This window comes from Oryza sativa, chromosome 3 (assembly GCF_034140825.1).
Source record: "Oryza sativa Japonica Group chromosome 3, ASM3414082v1".
In the NCBI taxonomy this organism is placed as follows: Eukaryota; Viridiplantae; Streptophyta; class Magnoliopsida; order Poales; family Poaceae; genus Oryza; species Oryza sativa.
In genome coordinates this window covers 3822144-3843355 of record NC_089037.1, presented here as the reverse complement: position 1 = coordinate 3843355, position 21212 = coordinate 3822144, and the positions used below count along the sequence as shown (strand labels likewise).

At 42.3% G+C, this 21212-nt stretch overlaps 1 protein-coding gene across 6 annotated transcripts; it reads left to right on the top strand.

The window, feature by feature from the left end:
* The first annotated feature begins 9417 nt into the window (after positions 1-9417).
* On the top strand, positions 9418-18310 carry LOC4331776 (transcription factor ILI6-like). Of its 6 annotated transcripts, none has more exons than XM_026023690.2 (5): positions 9418-9545; positions 14378-14452; positions 15004-15068; positions 15153-15352; positions 17915-18310. In XM_026023690.2, exons 2-5 carry the CDS (start codon positions 14388-14390, stop codon positions 18065-18067), a joined length of 483 nt encoding a protein of 160 aa, XP_025879475.1. In that variant the 5' UTR covers positions 9418-9545; positions 14378-14387; the 3' UTR covers positions 18068-18310. The 6 variants fall into 6 exon arrangements, with proteins under 6 accessions (XP_025879475.1, XP_025879477.1, NP_001404162.1 ...); XM_026023692.2 differs by having other exon boundaries at positions 9430-9545; positions 15004-15091; positions 15263-15352; NM_001417233.1 differs by lacking the exon at positions 14378-14452 and having other exon boundaries at positions 9454-9545; positions 17915-18299.
* Positions 18311-21212: the final 2902 nt, after the last annotated feature.

Here is a 21212-nt window from a genome sequence, read left to right as displayed (position 1 = left end):
CTTATGGCTTCAAAAAAGCCAAATAAAAAAGCTGATTGTTTGTTTTGGCTTAGACTTTTCGACTTATAAATTGGCTTATAAGCCTAAATAAAGAGGGCCTTAGTCTAGCCATGTAATACGGAGTAATCCGTAACACCAGCTACGGTGTCATTTTCTTTGCCAAGCTGACAATCATATTTCAGTCCCCCCCTCTCTCTCTCTCTCCCTCTCATCATCGTCATCATTATCATCTCAACTGATGATGTGAGGTGTTGCGGCTGTTCAGAATAACAGAAAATACTCTTTATCAACGCAACCAACAACAACAAAACTTTGGCAAGGGTTGGCCCCAACCCCAATGCTGAAAAATAAACATGTTCATCAGCGACTTAATTAAACCGTCTCTGAAACGCTGAAAGTCTGCCACCGACACACAAAACATATGTTGCCGCAAAGTGAGAAAATCATTAGCGCATAGTTAATTAATTTTTAATCATTATAAATTTAAAAATTACGTTTCTGTGATATTTTAAAGTAACTTTATATAAAACTAGTATGGTGGCCCGCGCAGCTTGCGCGGCTGGCATCATTATATTTTCTCTCGTATAATAGCACATATATTTTCTCATTATATTATTCAAATATATTAAAATGACAACATAATTTTAAATTTTGCAATAACTTTACAAAACTACTAATGTGTAATATTCATATTGTATTTTATATACGTGTTAGTTATTAATTATTTTTAATATCAAATTTTAGTTATTTGTAAATTATATATATTCCTATATTGACTCTAGACCCGTCTTTTAATATTTCTTTTTTTAAATCCGAATTTTCTGTAAATTGTATTTCTATATAGACTCTATGCTCTTCTTCCAATATTATCTATTTTTATTTCTGAATTTTTATTATTTCTAATTGTATTTCTATGTGGACTCTAAACTCATCTTTCAATATTCTTTAATTTTTAATTTTGAATTTCAGTTACTTCTAAATTGTATTCCTATATTGACTTTAAACTCTTCTTCCTATGTTTTTCTTAATTTCAAATTTTAGTTATTTGTAAATTATATTTTTATACGGACTCTAAACTCTACTTTTAATTTTATTATGTTTATTCCAAATTTTAGTTAGTTTTAAATTCCTATATGGATTCTATACTCTATTTCTAATATTCCTTATTTTTTAATTCCGAATTTCTATTTTTTTCTTAATTGTATTTCTATATGGACTCTACACTCTGCTTCTAATATTCCTTATTTTTAATTCCCAATTTCAGTTATTTCCTAATTGTATTTCTATATTAACTCTATACTCTACTTCTAATATTCCTTATTTTTAATTCCAAATTTCAGTTATTTCCTAATTGTATTTCTATATGGACTCTAGTCACCTCTTCTAATATTCCTTATTTTTTAATTCCGAATTTCAACTATTTCTAAATTGTATTTCTATATGGGCTCTGCTTTTTCTTTTTCTCCGATTAATGTGAGAATTTCTAGGCCATGAGAGCGAACGTGGAGGCTCCTTTTTCTATTTCCGAATTTCTTTTTTTTTCTTAATTGTATTTCTATATGGACTCTACACTCTGCTTCTAATATTCCTTATTTTTAATTCCCAATTTCAGTTATTTCCTAATTGTATTTCTATATGGACTCTAGTCACCTCTTCTAATATTCCTTATTTTTTAATTCCGAATTTCAACTATTTCTAAATTGTATTTCTATATGGGCTCTGCTTTTTCTTTTTCTCCGATTAATGTGAGAATTTCTAGGCCATGAGAGCGAACGTGGAGGCTCCTTTTTCTATTCCTTTAATAATATAATAGATTTTTTACAAGAAATACTCCATTTATCAGTTTGAAAAAGCGTGCTAACAGAAATGGATAAAATCCGTATCTCATTAGAAACAACTAGCCTGAGTGGCATACTCTCTATCTCAAAATAAGTTTATTTCTCACCCATCCCACACATACAAATACAAAACCAGAAAGATCAAAATACCATCACTTTCTAAAATCTTAATACAATTATTTCTTTTTTCTATTTATTATCAATGCATTTACTCTCCATTTTTCACAAATTTCAATATAATAATTACTCAAAGATAAATTTATTTCAGGATAAACGGTTAGAGTTAAAAAAAATGAATTTATTCGGAGAGTATTTCCAGTAGACCGGCACTCCAGGTGAATTTTTTCACTTTTCACACGTACTACTATACTTACCAGTTACCACTACTACTCCTCCCTGGCAGTGGCAGCAACGACGCATCGGCGGCTACTCTGCAAGCTATAGCTGCAGAGTTTTCCCCCCAAAAAAAGCGCAGGAAGCAAGCAGAGGCAGGCAGGGGGCAGAGGACGGACGGAGAAGCTGTGTACTCGCCGCTCGGCGGCCGAGACAACTGCATTGCACCAACAACCTATAACTGCTGCTGCCTCTGTACTTGACGCGGATCTAGCCAAGCCAACCATCTGATGCCGAAGTGCTGAAAGGCTGAAAGCCTCGTCGAGCTTTTTTCATCGCTCGCCACGATGTTGAAATTGGCGACTCGACTCTGTAGTCTGTAGTGGTTGTACCAACTACTGCTACTACTACTACGGCGGCGTGGTTTTATCTGAATCTTGATGCTGTTATGGTCTCTGTACTTAGGGAGTGTTTGAAGAGAAGGGGATTGAGGAGATTGGGAAGATACGCAAAACGAGGTAAGCCATTAGCTCATGATTAATTGAGTATTAACTATTTTAAATTTCAAAAATGGATTAATATGATTTTTTAAAGCAACTTTCCTATTGAAATTTTTTGCAAAAAACGCACCGTTTAGTAGTTTGAAAAGCGTGCGCGCGGAAAACGAGGGACAATCTCTCCTATCTCCACCTAACGAACACTCCCTTAATCATGGCTCTGAAGATTTGATCTTGTGACACAATCCTACTACTACTACTACCTGAGGATACTGATATGCAGATATGGACGGCATTGACCAGGAGTTTTGAGTAGAAATTAGAGACAGAATTGAGAATTACTAGCAGCTACCGAGCTTACTGAGTTGGGACATTTTGGATTGTAGGTGATCCAGTAGTTGATGAAAATGTGCTGGTATCCATTTATTTGGATAACTGAACAGATGTTGGAATCTCAACGACTGCATTTGTGGTAGTAGTATCAAGTGGTGATCGGTTTTAGTTTCTGATGTTAAGTACCAGGAGTGCTACTGCTAACACACTCCCTTTTGTTCTTGGTCACTGGGGCTATGATTTCTGTTAGTAGTGCCCACTGGGTTTTTTGCGTTGATTATCCATGTTAATGAGTGGGATTAAGGGATCTGCCCTAAAAAGAAGTGCCCTCCCATCTATGACACCAAGTGCAACCAACACTTTATGCTATTTTTTCCTCTTTTCCTTTTCTCTCTTTCTGTGCATCCTTTCACTTGGCCAAAAAAATTCTCTCTCTCTCTCCCTCCAACTGTACTTACTTTAAAGAAATTGGAGGATGACGACAACTTAACCCACCAATCAGGAATAATTCTAAAGCCTAAACTTTCTCGCTGCCTTGGTGGAATCAGTGAGGAAAAAAAAGAGAGGATAGTTAGGGAGGGTAAAAAGGAAAAGAGAGGCAAAATGCATCAGCCAACCAGAGAAAGAGAGACGACGAAGAAGAAAGAATATGATTCTCTCGTGTCAATGTGAAGAAAAATTGAAACTGCGGCTTAAAAAGAATAAGAACATGGCAACAGTATATGAACCGTGTCACTGTCCTGGCTTGAGCTAGATCAACTCTCTGATTAGAGTTTTATTTGACCCCGTCTCAGCTTGTGCCGCACACGATTCCAACGTGTTCCTTTTTTACACGGCTAGCTATCTACCACTTGAAACAAGCACAATCAACATTATTCTTTTATACAAATGCATGGGAGTCTTTTATAAGCCTCCGTAAGAATCATCACCACCGTTTTCTTTGAATTTTCCACACTCCACCCAAGCCCTTCTACTGAGGCCACATTTAAATCGATTATTTATTGAGAAATTCCATGTTAGCTGTGGAAGGGCAAAGAACCGGATATATAAGAAAGGCTCTTACCTCCTTGACTAGCTTTTAGGGTGGGAAATAATATTTACGATCCTATGATAAGTACCAGATCGAGCCTGTCAAGTTCAATATTTTTAGCTCGATGAACACTAGAATGTGAAGGTCTAATATACCGTGGATTTGGAGAGAGAAACACTGGTGATAGTACGATTTTGCCCCTGCCATCGTTTCGTTTACAGTGGACTAGGGGTGTGTTTGAGGATTGGGGAGATTGGGGAGATTGGGGAGATTGGGAAGATACGCAAAACGAGGTGAGCCATTAGCACATGATTAATTGAGTATTAACTATTTTAAACTTCAAAAATGGATTAATATGATTTTTTAAAGCAACTTTCCTATTGAAATTTTTTGCAAAAAACGCACCGTTTAGTAGTTTGAAAAGCGTGCGCGCGGAAAACGAGGGACAATCTCCCCAAACACTCACAAACGAACGGTGCCTAGGTCTGGTTCAAACCAAGATCTCCAGTCTCACTCCCATGAATCCCCTTCCGCTCTCCCCAAACCCTAGAAATTGGGGCGGCGCTGTGAAGTACTAGCGGCGATGTGGTCAACGATCGGCGACCAGCTTCGGTGAGGGCGGCAACGGATTGAAGCCGCGCATCGCTGAAGTTGTGAGCCCGGCGTGGCCTCAGCAATGGCTGGGACGTTGCCCGCTAGGGTGATGTCGCCCAGGAAGAAGACACTGGGGAAGAAGGTGGTGGCGAAGAGGTCGGTCCATGTGATGAGCACCGAATCCCCATTCAAGTCCTTCATCTGCCAGCTCAGATTCGCCGCTACCAGCTTCAAACCACCACGCCGCAGTCGCCGCCACTGTTATTCCTCCGCGGTCAAAATCTAGGGTTTGTGATGGGGGGATTGATTTATGTTGTGGTTGGTTTGAACCGGACCCAGTCGTGTTGAAATAAGCATGCCCAAGGGCAAACTTGTCTTTATTGGCATTTCTCTCTCCAAATTCACCGGAGTGTCTAAGAGCTAATTACATGTTTTTTTATGCCCGATAGCAAATTCTCGTTCTTACGGTGTCCACTAACTAATTACACATTTTTTCGATGCCCCGTAGCAAATTTTGTCTACATGATACATGCACATTTGGTAGTAGTAGGAGAGAGGTGTAATGTACGTGAGGTGAGGCTAGGCGAGAGCAACCCATGGATGGGGAAGAAGGAGCCACATGCGTGATGGATCGTGGATGAGCTGGTGCGGCTGTGCCCACCCATGGATGCATGGATCGATACCCGCGGCGCCCTAAAGCTATTTGTGCTTGCTTCACATGGCTAACTAACCGCTCTCCCCCCCCCCCCCCCTCTCTCTTGCTCGCCGCTGTTGCGATGTGATATATTTCTTTCTACACAAGCATGTTCAAGGCCCACACACACACTCGATCCATCCACCATCATCCGTGTAATCACGCTAGCTGAGAGATAAGCAGTAGGGAGAAAGAGGGAGAGACGATTTGCTCATTTGCATGCTGTGTTAGCTGCTGCTGGAGTAGTACTACTACTACCACCATTGCATGCAGGGGGTCCAATGATTCGTTCCCACGCTTAGACAAAGGCTCTCTCTCTCTCTCTCTCTCTCTCTCTCTCTCTATCTCGTTGCAAATTAAATGTCACTTCAAGTGAAGGCTAACTACTGGGTTGGTTGCTTTTCGTTGATCGATCCGTGCGGAATTGGTGAACGGTGAAGTACAAGAGGGCTTTCTAGGATGGCAATGGCTCCTTACCGATCCCTTCTCCTTCCCTTCCAGTTGAAGCCACACTTTGGGACTCAATTTATTGCATCCAAGACACGCGGTTGTACTAACTGTCTACTCCTCCTAGTACCATTCTTCTCCACCGGAGCATGTAGAAGTTGGAGTATTAGCTAGTACTCTACTACCGTATTAGCCATTTTAATCTGTTCAAATTATTTACACACAACATTACCAGGAACATATACTCCTATTGTCTCAAAATAATTCAACTTAGGATATTATGTAATATATCTTAGGACAATGAATTTGGATAAACTTTTATCCAGATTTATTATTCTAGAATATGTTACATCATCATCTATGTTAAATTATTTTAGGATAGAGATAGTATATGTGTACACTATCCATTGACAAGTGGAGTATCAACTAATCTGCAAATAGTAGTAATAAGGTCTTGTTTAGTTTCCAAAATTTTTTTCTCAAAAACGTCACATCGAATCTTTGGACACATGTATAGAGCATTAAATATAGATAAAATGAAAAATTAATTGTATAGTTTGCATGGAAATCATGAGACGGATCTTTTGAGTCTAATTAGTCCATGATTAGTAATAAAATGCTACAATAACCCGCATATGCTAATGACGGATTAATTAGGCTTAATAAATTCGTCTCGCGGTTTCCAGTGGAGTTATAAAATTAGTTTTTTTTTCATTCGTGTTCGAAAACCACTTCCAGCATTCGGTCAAACATCTGACGTGACACCCAATTTTTTTTTCGCGAACTAATAATGGAAAAGAAATGTTGGCTTTTCAGTCCGGCCGTTATTGATGTCAGGATTCAGGTTCGTGACAGGTTGAAGTAGTATTAGTAGTAGTGGTTGGAGTATAATGCTACGGGGGATGGGTCACTCGTAGCAGCTGGCGCCCAGCCTCCAGCCAAGGCGATTTTGGTCGCATGCTGCGCCGTGCTGGCTGGCCGCGTACGTGATGATTTTCCTCTTCCTCCCCCGCGCCCATGTCCAATCTGCCGCGCCGCCGTCGCGCCGCGAACGACCGATTCGCTTCTGCTGCTGCTGCTGCGTCCCCTTTGCCTCCTCCGCGTATGGACCGCCGTCAACAGGCGGGTCCAACCCCAACCCCCGCCCCCCCCCCCCCCCTCCCCCCCGGCGACGCGATCGGCGGCGGCGACGACGCGGATTGCTACTACTACTAGTTCGTCTGTGGGTGGGGTTGGTTGGTTTGGCTGCTGCGAGCTTTGCGAGGGGCTCGGTTCACACCGCGACGGATGGGTGGATGGATGGATGGATGGATGGGATGGAGCTGATCAATCGTGCGGTCACCTCCGATGGGGACGTCGCACCCAACCATACATCTCACGCCCAGTCCAGCCCAGCCGCAGCAAACGTACGTACTCCCCATAGTAGGCCATGGTGACCTGGTATGTACAAAAACGTCAAAAAAAACGTAGAATCGCCCATACAAATACGTATACCTACAAGGCTACTACTCCCTCCGTCCCATAATAGATGACGTTTTTGACTTTTTATTAGCAACGTTTGACTATTCGTTTTATTTAAAAAATTAGTGCAAATATAAAAAATAATAAGTCATATGTAAAGTACTTTTGATAATAAAGCAAATGACAAACAAAATAAATAATAATTCTAAAATTTTTTGAATAAGACGAATGATCAAATATTGACAAACAAAAACTTACAAAGATAAGTAATATGTAATATAGGACGGAGGAAGTATAATTCAACTGCTGATTAGTTGGGTCGTACAGTCGTACACCCGTCAAGTAACGACCGTACCACAGGTGAAACACTCATCGAAATACTTCTCCATACCGTAATACTATATACTAGCTGAAAAATTCAGGGGATACAGCTATAATTTAGGACTAAGGAAATGGGTGGCAGAGTTAATGGGGCAGTTGTGTTGGTTCCTGAGGTCTGTTTAGTCTCAAAGTTTTTTTTTTCCAAACTTGTAACTTTCCATCGCATCAAACCTTTCACACGCACGACTTTTTAGTCACATCTTTTCAATTTTAACCAAACTTAAAAACTTTAATGTGAGCTAAACACAGCTTGAATTCTTTGATGTGCATAGCATAGCAGCAGCGCTCTGTAGTACTACTACTACTAGCAGCTGATGAGGCGATTAGGCGTGGTCCATGCATTTGCATTTGCATTGCGTTGCACGCACGTCCTGATGAAAGCGCAGAGAAAACGAGAACACAAGGCGCATGGTCCGTCCGACTGACAATCAAAAGGCGTACCGCTGCTGCTGCCTGCTGCTACCATCGCTTTGCTGTTTTAGGGATCGCCATGTTTCTGCCCACCTGGCTCCCCTTCTCTCGTTAATATACTCCCTACTAATCGCCTCGTGACTGCAAGGGTGGTGGTTGCAGGTAGCAGCTGTAGCTAAGCCTAATATTTTCTTGGTTTGACGGCGACGGCTGTACGAGCAAGACTACAGTTAGGGCCTGTTCCAACCCGATGAGGATGTGGATTAAGCGAAGGCACATAGCACTAGAAAGTCGTTAAGATATGATTAAAGTTTTAGGATTAGTTAGATAGAACTCAAACTTTTAAATTTAACCTTAGAAATTGGGTCTAAAATTAATTTATGAAGCTGCTTAAAACCCAGCTTTACCTATCCTGTTTATTTTATGAAAGCGCTTCAGCCATCTCCACTTATTTTTTAAGGTGAAGTTGAATCCGTTTGGTTGTGCTCATCCTCTTGAAGCTGTGTCAAACAAACACTTAATTGTTATAAACCTGAAAAATTAATTACTTTCATACTCCCTCCGTTTCAAAATGTTCGACACCGTTGACTTTTTAACACATGTTTGACCGTTCGTCTTATTCAAAAAAAATTATGAAATATGTAAAACTATATGTGTACATGAAAGTATATTTAACAATGAATCAAATGATATGAAAAGAATAAATAATTAATTAAATTTTTTGAATAAGACGAATGGTCAAACACGTACTTAAAAAATCATCGGTGTCAAAATGAAAATGATATGAAAAGAATAAATAAATAATTAAATTTTTTGAATAAGACGAATGGTCAAACACGTACTTAAAAAATCATCGGTGTCAAACATTTTGAAACGGAGGGAGTACATTGGAGTAATTTTTATATAGAAATATTTTCGTACAAACACAACGTGCAATAGTTTTCAAAACGTGTTAATAGAAATTAAGGTAGAATCTGCATATAATCAGAAAAGAACAGAACAGGGCCTTGATGATCCGCGTAAAACTCCGAGTTCCGTCGGCGTCCGCTCGTCTGTTCCGTTGGTGCTTTCGTTGTACATGCTGGAGACGGATGGGCCGGATGGAGACCGGTCGATCGAGACGTACTCGACTACTTCGCCGTTCGCGGCGGTGGTGCTCGCACGCGGCGACGCCGCAGACGCGCCAGCCAAACCAACCCAACGACCTCCGCTTTGAACCCGTCAAAAATTCCGCCGCCGCCAAGCGGCCTCGCCCTCGCGTCGTCACCTCTCGCCATGGCCCACTACAAATCGGAGGCCCACCTGTGCGAATATCTCAGGCCCAAATACTGAGTCGCGCACCGCCCCCGCTGGATCACCGGCCCAGTACGGCCCGAGCGGAGGAGGAGCGGTGGCCTTTTTCTCTCGTCTCGGCGGAATTCCCCGTGAAATTCCGGTGGATTTTCTGGTCGGCTCCGGCCGCCGCGGGCGCGTTGGCTTCCGCTTCGGTTTCGCGGATGCGGGCTTCCGCTAGGGTTTCTCCCGCTGTAAGTATTGTGAATGCCGTGCTCCTTCTCCTTCTCAGAAGTTTTGGTGATGTTTGTGGCGGTTTCGTCGGTCCTCTTCGTGTGTATTTCGCCTCGTAGGGTGGTAGAACTGGTGGTTTAGGAATGCCTTGCTAGCTTATGCTTGCGCGGACGGCTGTCAGTGCAGATGTTTTGCAGGTTGCAATTGCGTACTTGTGTTAGGCTTAGATGATTGCGCTCCTTGTTCGGATGGGTGGAGACTGGAGAGGCGAAGGATTTTCTGGGGATGATGCGAAGGATTTTCTGTTTGTGAAATGCTGGTCTAAATCAATGCGTATGGCTATCCAAGTGTTAATATGCAAAAAAAAAAAAGTAATCAGGAAAAAATAATATGCCATTGTGGTTTTGTTTTTTAGAATACACAAGGAGTGCATATTTGTATTAAGAGGAATAAAAGTTATTTACAGGAGAAAGAAAAACAAGAAGGGGACGGGATACAGATGGAAGGACCGAAAAAAACACTAAACTAAACCTATTCTCACAGGATTATTGAGCGACCTAGAGGAAGTAAGGGGTTGGACATTCAACGCCATAATGGGGCTTCGGTGGCCATTGCCTTCACAAGCTCCGGCCACGATCTTTAACTCTGGGAATGATGCATAGTTTGATCTTAAACTATATAAAGGCTGTAATGCATAGTTTGATCTTAACTTTCCATCGTTTTCGTTAATGAAAGCGGGAGAGATGCGGCCTCTCTTTATCAAAAAATAAATAAATAAATAAAGGTTGTAATGCATATTACTGCATACATGATCCATTATGTAAAGTTCATGGTTGTTTAAGAAACCTATTTATAAGTTATACCATCAGGTGTACTGCGCTTTTAGATGTAATGATAAGGGTGGGGAGTGAAGGATACAGGAAAGCTTCAGACTAACTTCCTTTTTCATTAGTAAGAGTGTTGTGCCTCCAGTTAGTTGTTCCACGCACGTATCTGATATCCCACGTATTTATTTGATCATTGAACTCCCTGTCCTCCTCATACTGCAACAAGGATTATCATTTAACTGGAAATATAGCATTTGTACTGTTAAGCTATAACGGGGACTGGTATACTTTTCTATACAAATGGAACTTAGATATTCTCTCAAGTCCTATCTAGTAACTAGATCCGTATATTTAAAATCTAGAATTATTTTTGGCTCTTCTAAATGATGAAAAAGTTAAGCTTCGAGGCCCATTTGAACCTTTTGATTTATGCAAAGGCAGTTGCTATCTGTCTTAATATTGGAAGGATTTCCTTGTGGTGCTTTAGATGCTGCACTATCAATTTAGTTCTATGCTGATTAATAAGCTTTAGGTAGACCTAATTTGAGAAATATCTATTAATCTTCAATCTGCAATGGTCTTATTGCATTCGAAACTTGTTAGTTTTGTTTTTGAGGGGGAAGGGTAGGAGCTCTACCAATTTCATTAAGGAGGATAGAAAAGATACATGATCACCTCTCAAAGGGTCCATCGAAACTTGTTAGCGACCTGGAAATGAATAAATACTCCTTTGTCATCGTTCAGCAATGCTGTTGAACATAAAAGTCTTGGATACAGGAAACATCTTTCCCATAAACAATGTAAAGCTTCATTCACTAATTACCCAATCATTGGGTATGAAGCTTCTCTGATTTATGTTTCGATTTTGTCACGGGATTTTACCAGGTTCTGTGTAAAGTTGATTTTGTTTGCATGTCAGCATCCTTCAGTCCACCATCTACTCATAGGTTGCAACTGTTTTCCCTGATTGTTTTTCCCGTTTTACTGATGACAAATGTCTTGCCTACAGAGTCCCTTTATAAAGTACTACACTTATGAGTACCCTGTTGGTAGCATCTTTTCTCTTACCACTGTCTAATTGTCTATAATAAAAAACTTCAATTTTTTTGCACGTTAGTTTCATTGCACTTTTATTAGAGGATACATGAGATGGTAGAAGCATTTTCTTGTTAAAATTCTTGCCAATTGCCATTATTTTGAGTTTCCATTACATGGTTACAATTCTCAATCAGTAATCGCGCATCGGGCTGAAATTTTATGAGACATCACATATTGTGCTACTTTTAGTCTATTTACCTAGTAAGAATCAACTTAACAAGATGAGGCTATAAGGGTACCTAGCTTTGATTGTTTATGTGTTCCCTTCCCTAGCACGAAATTCTTTGCAAAACCTTAAATTGCTATGACAGCTTTGTTAAAATTTTAATGTAGCAACGAAGTGTTGGGTCTTTTGTGTCTCGTCATATATTTGTTGAAAATCTGAGTTTGTGCTCATGTTGTTGGAGAAACTATGTTGTGTTTTATACCCTAAAAGTCCAAAAACCCAGGGTAGTTTAGTGCGAGAAGTATGTTACAGAAGTCAATTGTAGTTTATGTGGTCAGGTAACTTGTTGCTATTATTACCATGAAAATAGTTATTAACTTCATTTGACAATGCTGATTAACCATTGCCTGCCGCTTCCTAGATGAAACAATTTGATTGGATGAAACATATAAACAACAACATTTAGACGTGATATGCACTCAGCATGCATGAAATGTTGTCTGAAGCTTTTGGTGTCGACAAGACGACAAGTATACCTCCATGCTTTCCCTTAATCTCCACTCCCTTTCCTTGAATTCCCTTCCTGAAGCTATCTCAACACATTCAACTCCTATTCAGCTTTGCTGGAAACCTATGTATTTGCTTTCTTGTCTCACAAACACTAAGGCATGATTATTTACTGCAGAGTGAAGAAATTTACAAGCAGTCACCTTGCTGCCTTGTAACACTCGTTACTCTTTTTTTTCTCATCATTGACGCTTGGTCCTGAATGGCTTCCTCCATAAGATGGTTACTAATAGCTTTGGTCTCAAATAATTTATTTTAACAACTGTTTACCAACCGTCCACCCTAGTATAATCTAGCTTTCAATGATGAGCATGTTGGGGTTCTGCAGCAAGATCTGGATTCTTTTCTTTGTTAATTGAAATAGGTTTATTGTATTCCTTGGGCTATTGGCACCAAGAACGTTGTCAGAACTTTAATTTTAATATTCATCAGCAAGTAGCCTTGGATTTCCCAAAAGTGGCTGTATATTTCTCAAATGTGTTGAACTGAAGACAGCTGACCTTCAGTATCTCCAGATCAGATGATTCCTCTTGTGTCAGAGTAATACCTGTCAATTCCTCTGATTAAGATCTCCCGTAGTTATATGGAGAGTGGAAGCTTCTTTCACTACAGTATCGACCTTGGTAATTTTTTTTTCATGTTTTTCTTTTTGTCTAGAGCCCTAGTGCATTCCTAGGTGTGATGATAGATGGCATTCTATTATGTAACTCACTTAATTCCTTGTCTTTTTTTTTTCTGAGAGCAACAAGTTAGTCTAGTATAAATCAGCTGAGAAACTGAGACACATTCTAAGTATTTTTACCACGATTCATTCCACCATGCTGTGAATGTCCAAAATATTAACAACTGATCGGCAAAAAGAGCCTGTTTTTATCATGGTATTAGTACACCCTAATTATTCCTGAACTGGATCGGTCCTGGGGATCTTTGCAGTATCAGGCAGTGGGGTTCTACACTGCCCTGATTGATCTGGTTACAAACAAACTTACAACACATTATTCACATAAAGCTTTTCACTTACACATGAAGAGGGTTCCAGATTAAAATAGCTAAAGCATGTGACTGCCCTGTTAGTGCTGAGCACTATGTTAAGATAATGCATGTGATTCCTAGCATCTGTATGGCAGGCAGGCCTACTTGACCTATTGTTTAGTAGATAGGAGGTACTCTTGATTCTCTTGCTTGATCAAGTGTGCACTTAAACAAGAGACTGATCTCACTTGTGTGTGTGTGATGGTGTGACCTTGGGTGGTGGTGAAGGGGCTCAGCATAAATAAATCGCCTCCACGTGACAACCTGTACGGGGTGTTTTCTACTAATTGGATTGAGCTACATGTGACCCATGAGACATGCTGCAGTCCAGATATGCTTAGATCATCGCCCACTAGCTGATTTTGATTGGTGATTTGATGTTTTATACTGTTTACATCGTACTTAATGAGTTACATAGTCATTTGTAGAGTTTCTTATCCTGTAGTTGGTATTCTATGTAAGAGCTATGAGGGTAATTATGCTTGGAACATAGCTAGGGCTAATTAACTTTGTGAAAAGGTCAATGGGACCATTTTATAAACAGGCAGTACCTAACAGTTTATGATTATTTTATCAGTGGCAGTGGATCTTGTGAAAAAAAATACTTGAGAGACAAAGAGAATTTTTAGCGCATGTATATGCTGTGATTGGCTGGCTAATCAGATGTTTACCAGGCTAATATACCTATTAGCTAAATCTTGTGCTCATCCTACGTCATTAGCTCGTCATTTCTAAATTATCTCTTCGTTATTATAGATTTTCCCATCGTTATCCTAGATATCCTTTAAGTTCATAAATGTTGCTGCACAATAATTATTTGAATGCCATTTCAATTAATTGTTTAGCAGTTTGCCGATGAACATGTTTTCGTTTAAATGAATACCCGCTTATGAGCTAGTGCAATGTGTGCATTCTACAGATCACTTCGATCTGTAGCGTTGCGCTGCTTGAAAACTTCATCTGCATTACTATGACATGGTGTTTTGCTGTGCTGCACTTTGAATGAGTCACTAATGAAAAAAATGGAGGAGATCTTGCAGCTGGAATTTGCTTTAGGAGCATTAGAGATCTTGATATAAAATGCAAGCACACACGCATGCACATGTTTCTGTTAAATAATTTATTGTCATGTCAACATTATAATAACATCTCTTATATGCAGCTGTTGTTAAATGAAGAAAGCACTTGGAATACACCCAGTAGTTGCACTTTACCTGCTGGAGAGATGCATTGACTGGTCAAATTCTGAATGATTGCTCTGAGTTGTGCAGCAACTGTTTCCTGGAATGATTCATTTGCTTCAAGATCTATACATAATACTTAATAACTATTAAGTTTGTAAACATATAGGGTGCCATATATATATATATATATATATATATATATATATATATATATATATATATATATATATATATTTTGAAGAGAATATAGGGTGCCATATAGTCCCCTGCATCTAGCCCTCCTTGAATACAGAACTAAATGTTGTGTAATTAAGATCCACAAATATTCAGATACCTTACATTTGTTAGAGTTGCTTGGAAGCTGAGATTACATGACTATGATATTCAGAATTAAATGCTGAACATTTGTTAGAGTTGCATATAGAGCTAAATGTTGCCAAGACTAATTTGTTGCAAATCGTAACTTCCCAAAAGCCATTACAGGTTATGTTTTAAAGCCTCAATACATGGATACCATAGCCATAAAATATTTATACTTATTCTCTGTTCCCATTGTTTAACATGTAACTGACTGAAAAGCTTGCTCACTGTATTTTGTTATCAGGTCTAACTTGAGCAACAGAACAGGAATGGCTAAGTGGGGGTGTCAAGACTCAAGAAGTTCAGAAAGTAAAATACTTTTCATGCCACATGTAAGAATTTACTTACAATCAGACAATTCCCTAGTCTAACTCCAAATTACATACCCGAAAGTTGAAGCAGTGCAGGGACCTGATGCATCTGCCCTGATATCGGTTCTCGTTCTCCCTGATAGTTTGAGTAATAACACCTACAGTGTGACCCATGCCTGTATTGATTATCAGGCGCCACAAGACATGGGCTGTGGATGCCAGATGATTGGAGAAGAGACCAGCCAGCATCGTGACACTGCTGAGTCTGATACACATCATGAGGTAATCAGCACTTTAAAATTACTTGATCCGGTTACTTATGTTAGGTCATCAACTGATGGTTTCATCAGCAAGCATAGTAATTCTATATGACACAGGAGCACGTTTCTAGAGGACAGAGACTTTCATGATTCTATTTTCCTTGTTTGGTATCAAAGGTGTTTAGAACCATGTAGCTTAGTTATATAAATATGAATTAAACTATAAGCAAAATAACTATACATTGTCTAGGAAGCAAGTCCTGTTGACTGCTTCACCCTGCGTTGTTTTTCCTCTGGACGGCCACGGGCGGCTAGCCGGGGAGGCGTGGCAGACCGCATTTGGCCGGCGCGGCAGCGGCGGTAGGAGTGCTCGGAGGCCAGCTCGACGCATAGAGGCGCGGGCTAGTGGCAGCGGAGGTCGGCACGGCGCGAGGAGGCGCAGCTGGCGGTAGTGGAGGCTGGCTTGGCGCGAGGAGGCGTGGGCGGTGGCGGGAGGCTGGCTTGGCGCGATGAGGCGTGGCCAGCAGTGGAGGAGGCCGACACGGTGCGAGGAGGAGCTACCAGTGGGTGCGGTACGGTCTACGGCGCATGAAGGCTGGCCGGCGGGGGGTGCCGGTGTAGTGGTCCCACATGTCGGCAGAGGTTGGACAGTGTGGAGCATCGGGGCGCCAGCCATGGACTCGCAGGTGGTGAGCGGCGGGTGAAAACCCAGCCCAGCCTCGGCCGGGCCGGCAACAGTGACGCTCAAAGCGTCATTCCCCTTCTGGGGGCGTTATCATGCCGTCTCATCCCTCGTGTGTGGACGTTGGGTAAAAGTCGAGTCTCGGTTCTCTTTGAGACCTTGACGGACGACGACGGCAGTGTTTTCGTCGCTTCTCTCCTTGGAGACGTCGTTTAGGTATCCCTTAGCCGAAACCCCCCATCCAATTGGTGCAAACTCTCTCTAGATTTCTTCCTCCTGTGGCGGCGCCCTAGTCTCTACAAATTGGCCACGTCGGAGGGCCTAGAAGGACAGGAGTTCCATTCTTCTCTCTCACCCTCTCTCCCTGACTCCTGAAGACTTGGATAGAGCGGGGCTTTGTGTTGATTGTAAGGGTTGGGTTTTGGGGGATCTCAGCTGTGTTTCTTTGTTTGCCTAGAGGCGGTCGGTCACGCTTAGCGGCTGCTGGCCCGGTGCTAGCCTTTTCTTGGTTCTGTGTTGGCACTGTTGATGTGTGGATGGTGGTATATTTTTTTCCTTTTTCCTGGTTACGACCTTCCAGGGTTGTAATCTTGTAATTTTTCTCCTGCTCTATCAATAGAACCTCGCACAGTCTTGTGTGAGTCGTTCAAAAAAAAAAAAGAGCTCCTAGTCCTGATTAGGAAGACAAGAGGTGTATGCTTCATGCATGGCTGTATACTGAATCCTAGACATGGATACAAAGCCATCCATCAATAAATGTAGCCTCACCATTTTTTTTCATATACATATATATTATTAAATATCAAATGTGGGGGAAAATAATAATTAATCCACACATTTTTTGTAGGCCAAGTAACATGGTTTGCGTGGTTCTTTCTGACAGTGTAGGCCTCCAAGTCGCCTTCTCACCAGCACTTTATCTCCTGTTGTTCTGAGCTTCTCCCACTTGCAAGGGGCAATACACGAGTAGCAGAACATACACTACACATCACTCCTCAGTATGGCCTGTCCCTCTCTTCCATCTCTAAGAGTTCCTCTTCCCAATTCATGTTTCTGGCATGTGACTGCCATTGGGGCCATATTGTAGTGTGGCCCCTGTTGGTCAGAGCCTTGAGCTAGGTGACACACTTGTTGTAAACGGGAAGGTCACTCTCCCTCTTGCCTGATCTCATCAGGTTCCTCTATTTGCAGCTAGTAGTAGTCTATTTAACACGCCAGTAGCCACCCATTTCTTTCTCCCGTGCGGCTGTCTTGTGTTTCTCAAACTTTGTCTTACGCCAGCCAACCGTAAACAGACACTGTCTGCGCGTCTCTCTTGCAAGAACAGCTAGCTCTCCCATACATCTCTCCTACGTTGGCTGAGATCGATTGCTGCCACCTACATTGGCCGATATGTCAAGCCGGAGGTCACGGTCGAGGCAGTCAGGCTCGTCGAGGATCACCGACGAGCAAATCAGCGATCTTGTATCCAAGTTGCAGGATCTCCTCCCCGAGGCTCGACTCCGGAGCAATGATAGAGTATGTAATTCTATGCACTAAATGGTTAATTGCTCCACAAATTCCCAGTCTAAATAACAGCTCGAATTTATTCTAGTTATAATAGATTAGCATTATTCACCGTTCACTCTAGCTTTGACCACATTAAGATGGGGGTAGAACATGATCGGTTGTTACACCTACTGCCTTGGCAAAAGAAAAATAGCAGCGCAAGTTGAATGCTCCTTATTTCTAATTCCTAAGCAGAAGTTGAAGATCATATGAACTGATGTTACCAATCGACTAATCGACTATGTCAAACAATCCAAGCATCGCATCATTTTGCATTCCTTTTTCCTTCAACAATTGTAATTAAGCACCAAATCTCAAGAGCTGACAGAGAAATCTTCTCTTCTCCAAATCCAGGTGCCATCTTCGAGGGTTCTGCAGGAGACTTGCAACTACATCAGGAGCTTGCATCAGGAGGTCGACGACCTGAGCGAGAGGCTGTCGGAGCTGCTGGCCACGTCCGACATGAGCAGCGCGCAGGCGGCGATCATCCGCAGCCTTCTGATGTAGCCGCCGGCGGCCGTCGTCGCCACATTGTCTTTTGCTGCTGGGCAATCAGCGCGCACACACCCTCGGAATGTTTGTAGCTTAGAGAGTGATCTTAATTAGTACTGGAGGAGCAGGGATTCCTAATTCACTCTACGTTCATAAGTAATGTAATGTTGTTGTCATGTCATCTTCTAAACCAGATCAATCTTTTTTGTGTACTTAATCAAAATCCATCCTGATTCGTGCAAAGTTCATACAGTACCATTTTTTGTGTGTTTTTTGCTGCTATGTGTACAGTATAGTACCAACCTCGCCGGCTTAGGAATTGCCAGCGAGTTGCCTCTTTCGGCGCTGGCTGAATGTACACACTGCTGCCCCTTTTGGCACAGGAAGATTCTTAGGAGTTGTCTTTCAGTTTGGCAGCAGGGTGCTTTGCTAATGCCAGATTCCTCTCTCTCTATTTCCTAAGTATCTTACAAATGCGAGCTCTCAATTTGTGCAAGAGCGACAAAAGCGTCGCAATTATCAGTCCATGGCCAACTGATTAATCATTTAATCACAAACACTTGCTCGGTTGCTCCATATTGTACCGTGTTTGTCGCAAAAAAACAAAAATGCCAGTTTGATTTACACTTTGGAAGCACGGTTTCCATATTTGCTAATGCCAAATATCTGTAGTACAGTACTCCCTCCGTCCAAAAAAAGATAAACCCTGGGTTTTCGTGTCCAACTTTAACGGTCCGTCTTATATGAAATTTTTTTATAATTCGTATTTTCATTATTGTTAGATGATAAAACATGATTAATATTTTATGCGTGACTTGTCTTTTTATTTTTTTCATAATTTTTTCAAATAAGACGGACGGTCAAACGTTAAACACGGAAACTAGAGTTTGTTTTTTTTTGGACGGAGGGAGTAGTAATTAGTAAACCGTGCCAGCCTAGCCGAGCGTGTAACTTAAAAATTACATTGGCCGTTGAAAGGATTTCGTTAGCTGCAAAAAAAAAAAACAAAAATGCCTGGTTGATTTACCCTTTGGTCAGTCTGTGAAGAAATATCTGGTAGCAGTAAACCGTGCCAGCCTAGCCGAGATTGTAACTTAGAGCAGATAGGATAGTAGATTATTAGTCAAGCTATAAACATATTTTAATAAAATAAAAGATGAGAGAGAAGAGCAGCGGGTTACAGATTATAGCACGGACTCCAAGACACAGTGTATGTATGACAGATAAGATTATATATTAATAATATAGTAAGCAACTGTTGTATAAATTGATGATTAGATTGACTATAGATGAATTGGAGCCAATAGTAAGCTATACTATTAAACTTGCTCTTAAAGATCACATTGGCCGTTGAAAGGATATGATTAGCTGCAGAGCCGATAAGATTTTCAATTGATTCTAGGTGGGAAGAAAGAACCGGGAGCTAGATGATTCGTTAATATCGGTAGCATCATTTTAGAAACGAACCCTAGAGATTCTGCTATCCTATCCTCCGTGCTCCCCAGGCTCCCGGCGTCGTCGTCGTCCCTACACTTCGCACCCAGTAGGCACTACCACCCTATCGTTGCAGGTCAAATGAACTAGGCTACTAGGCGCTAGGTAGCTCTAGTACAAGTGAAGTATTCTATCAAGAGAAGATCAATAACCCTCGTGCACACATGCCACTAGTCCACTACTCCACTACCAGTGTTGAGCAACAAACCAACCAGAAGCTTTTGCTGCACGGGTGCATATGCCGCTGTCTTATCGTTGGGATTTTACGGTGTTTATTTTTGGTGCAGAGAGAGGCTTTTCAGAAAGTTGGCAACTCCGCCTAGTGAAAAAGCAGCGCGTGACGCGTCGACGCACGCGACTACGCGACGAGAGTTAGCGGCGCCGGAGGCGGAGACAAGACACCGACCGCAAGATGGGCCGTGCGTTCGATCTGCCCGCGAGGAGCAGACGAGCCGGCCTCTATCCACGCGCGGTGAACGGGGCCGGCCCGGGAGAATATCTGGGCTACGCGCTGGTGTGACGCACGCGACATGGAGAGCGGAGGCGGAGTATCGTATAGAAACAAGTGCAATTTGACCCTCGGAACAATATTGATAGTAGTATTTACTTACGTGAAATACCAGTTATCAAAAGAAAATAAAGTAAAGCCCACTTGTCATACTCCCCTCACTCTCTCTCTCTCTTTCCTTCTACACCCCGCTTTCACTCTACCCGTTTTATTGCCAATAGCAATGGGGTGCACGACAGCGAGCACCAACTAGGTGACAGCAGCAGTAACCCGATGCGTCGCATGCCTTCTGTGTCAAGCGGTGCCCCGACGAGGAGCGGTTGTCTTGAGCACCTCCTTGTTTGCGGCACAATTCCGGCGGTGGAGACGGTGATGGCATGGTGGGCCAGTGGAAGGCATCGAAGGATGTAGGGAGCGCGTTCCACACTTCCACTCCTTGTCCGCGCTCTGTGCCACCACTGCTGCACCCTTCCATCGACGACGTAAAGCAGTGGCGACGAGGAGCGGCAATGTGGGAGGCGAGAGGATGGATGGGCCAGCGCATGACTTCTTTTCCTCCTCCCCGATAGCAACCAGGCGACGCCCAACACCCCCAACACTGGACATCAGACGACGCCCGACACCCCTGACACCTGACATGGAGTAGAAGGAGGAAGAGGGAAGAATGATCGTGGTGAGGACAACGGGGCGGACCGGTCCGACGCCATCCCCAACCGAGCTAGCCACCAAATGCTAGATCCGATGTGGCGGGACAAAGCAAGCTTGCCTCTGTCCCTCTTCTTCGTTGATAGCTCCTCTTCTCCCCGAGCGCCGTGCATCGAGATAGGTACGACGAGAATCTTGGCACAACCAATCTTCTTCCTCAACTTCCTCTAGTCGGGACTGCCCACGCAAAGCCACGGTTGGGAGGCCCTAACGCGTGATAGCGGCCTAGCCTCAAGCGAAGCGGCGACAACTTGGCCTTGAGGTGGACCGATGGCACGGCAGAAGCCGGAGCGACAACGTGGCCTCGAGGCGGAGTGGTGGTTGGGTGCTCCTGACGCGTGGTGGTGGCCTGGCCTCGAGTGGAGCAGCGGTGGCTCAGCTTTTGAGGCGAAGCAACGTTGCGGCTTGGAGATGGAGTGACGATGGACCGGCCTAGAGGCGAGACGGCGACTT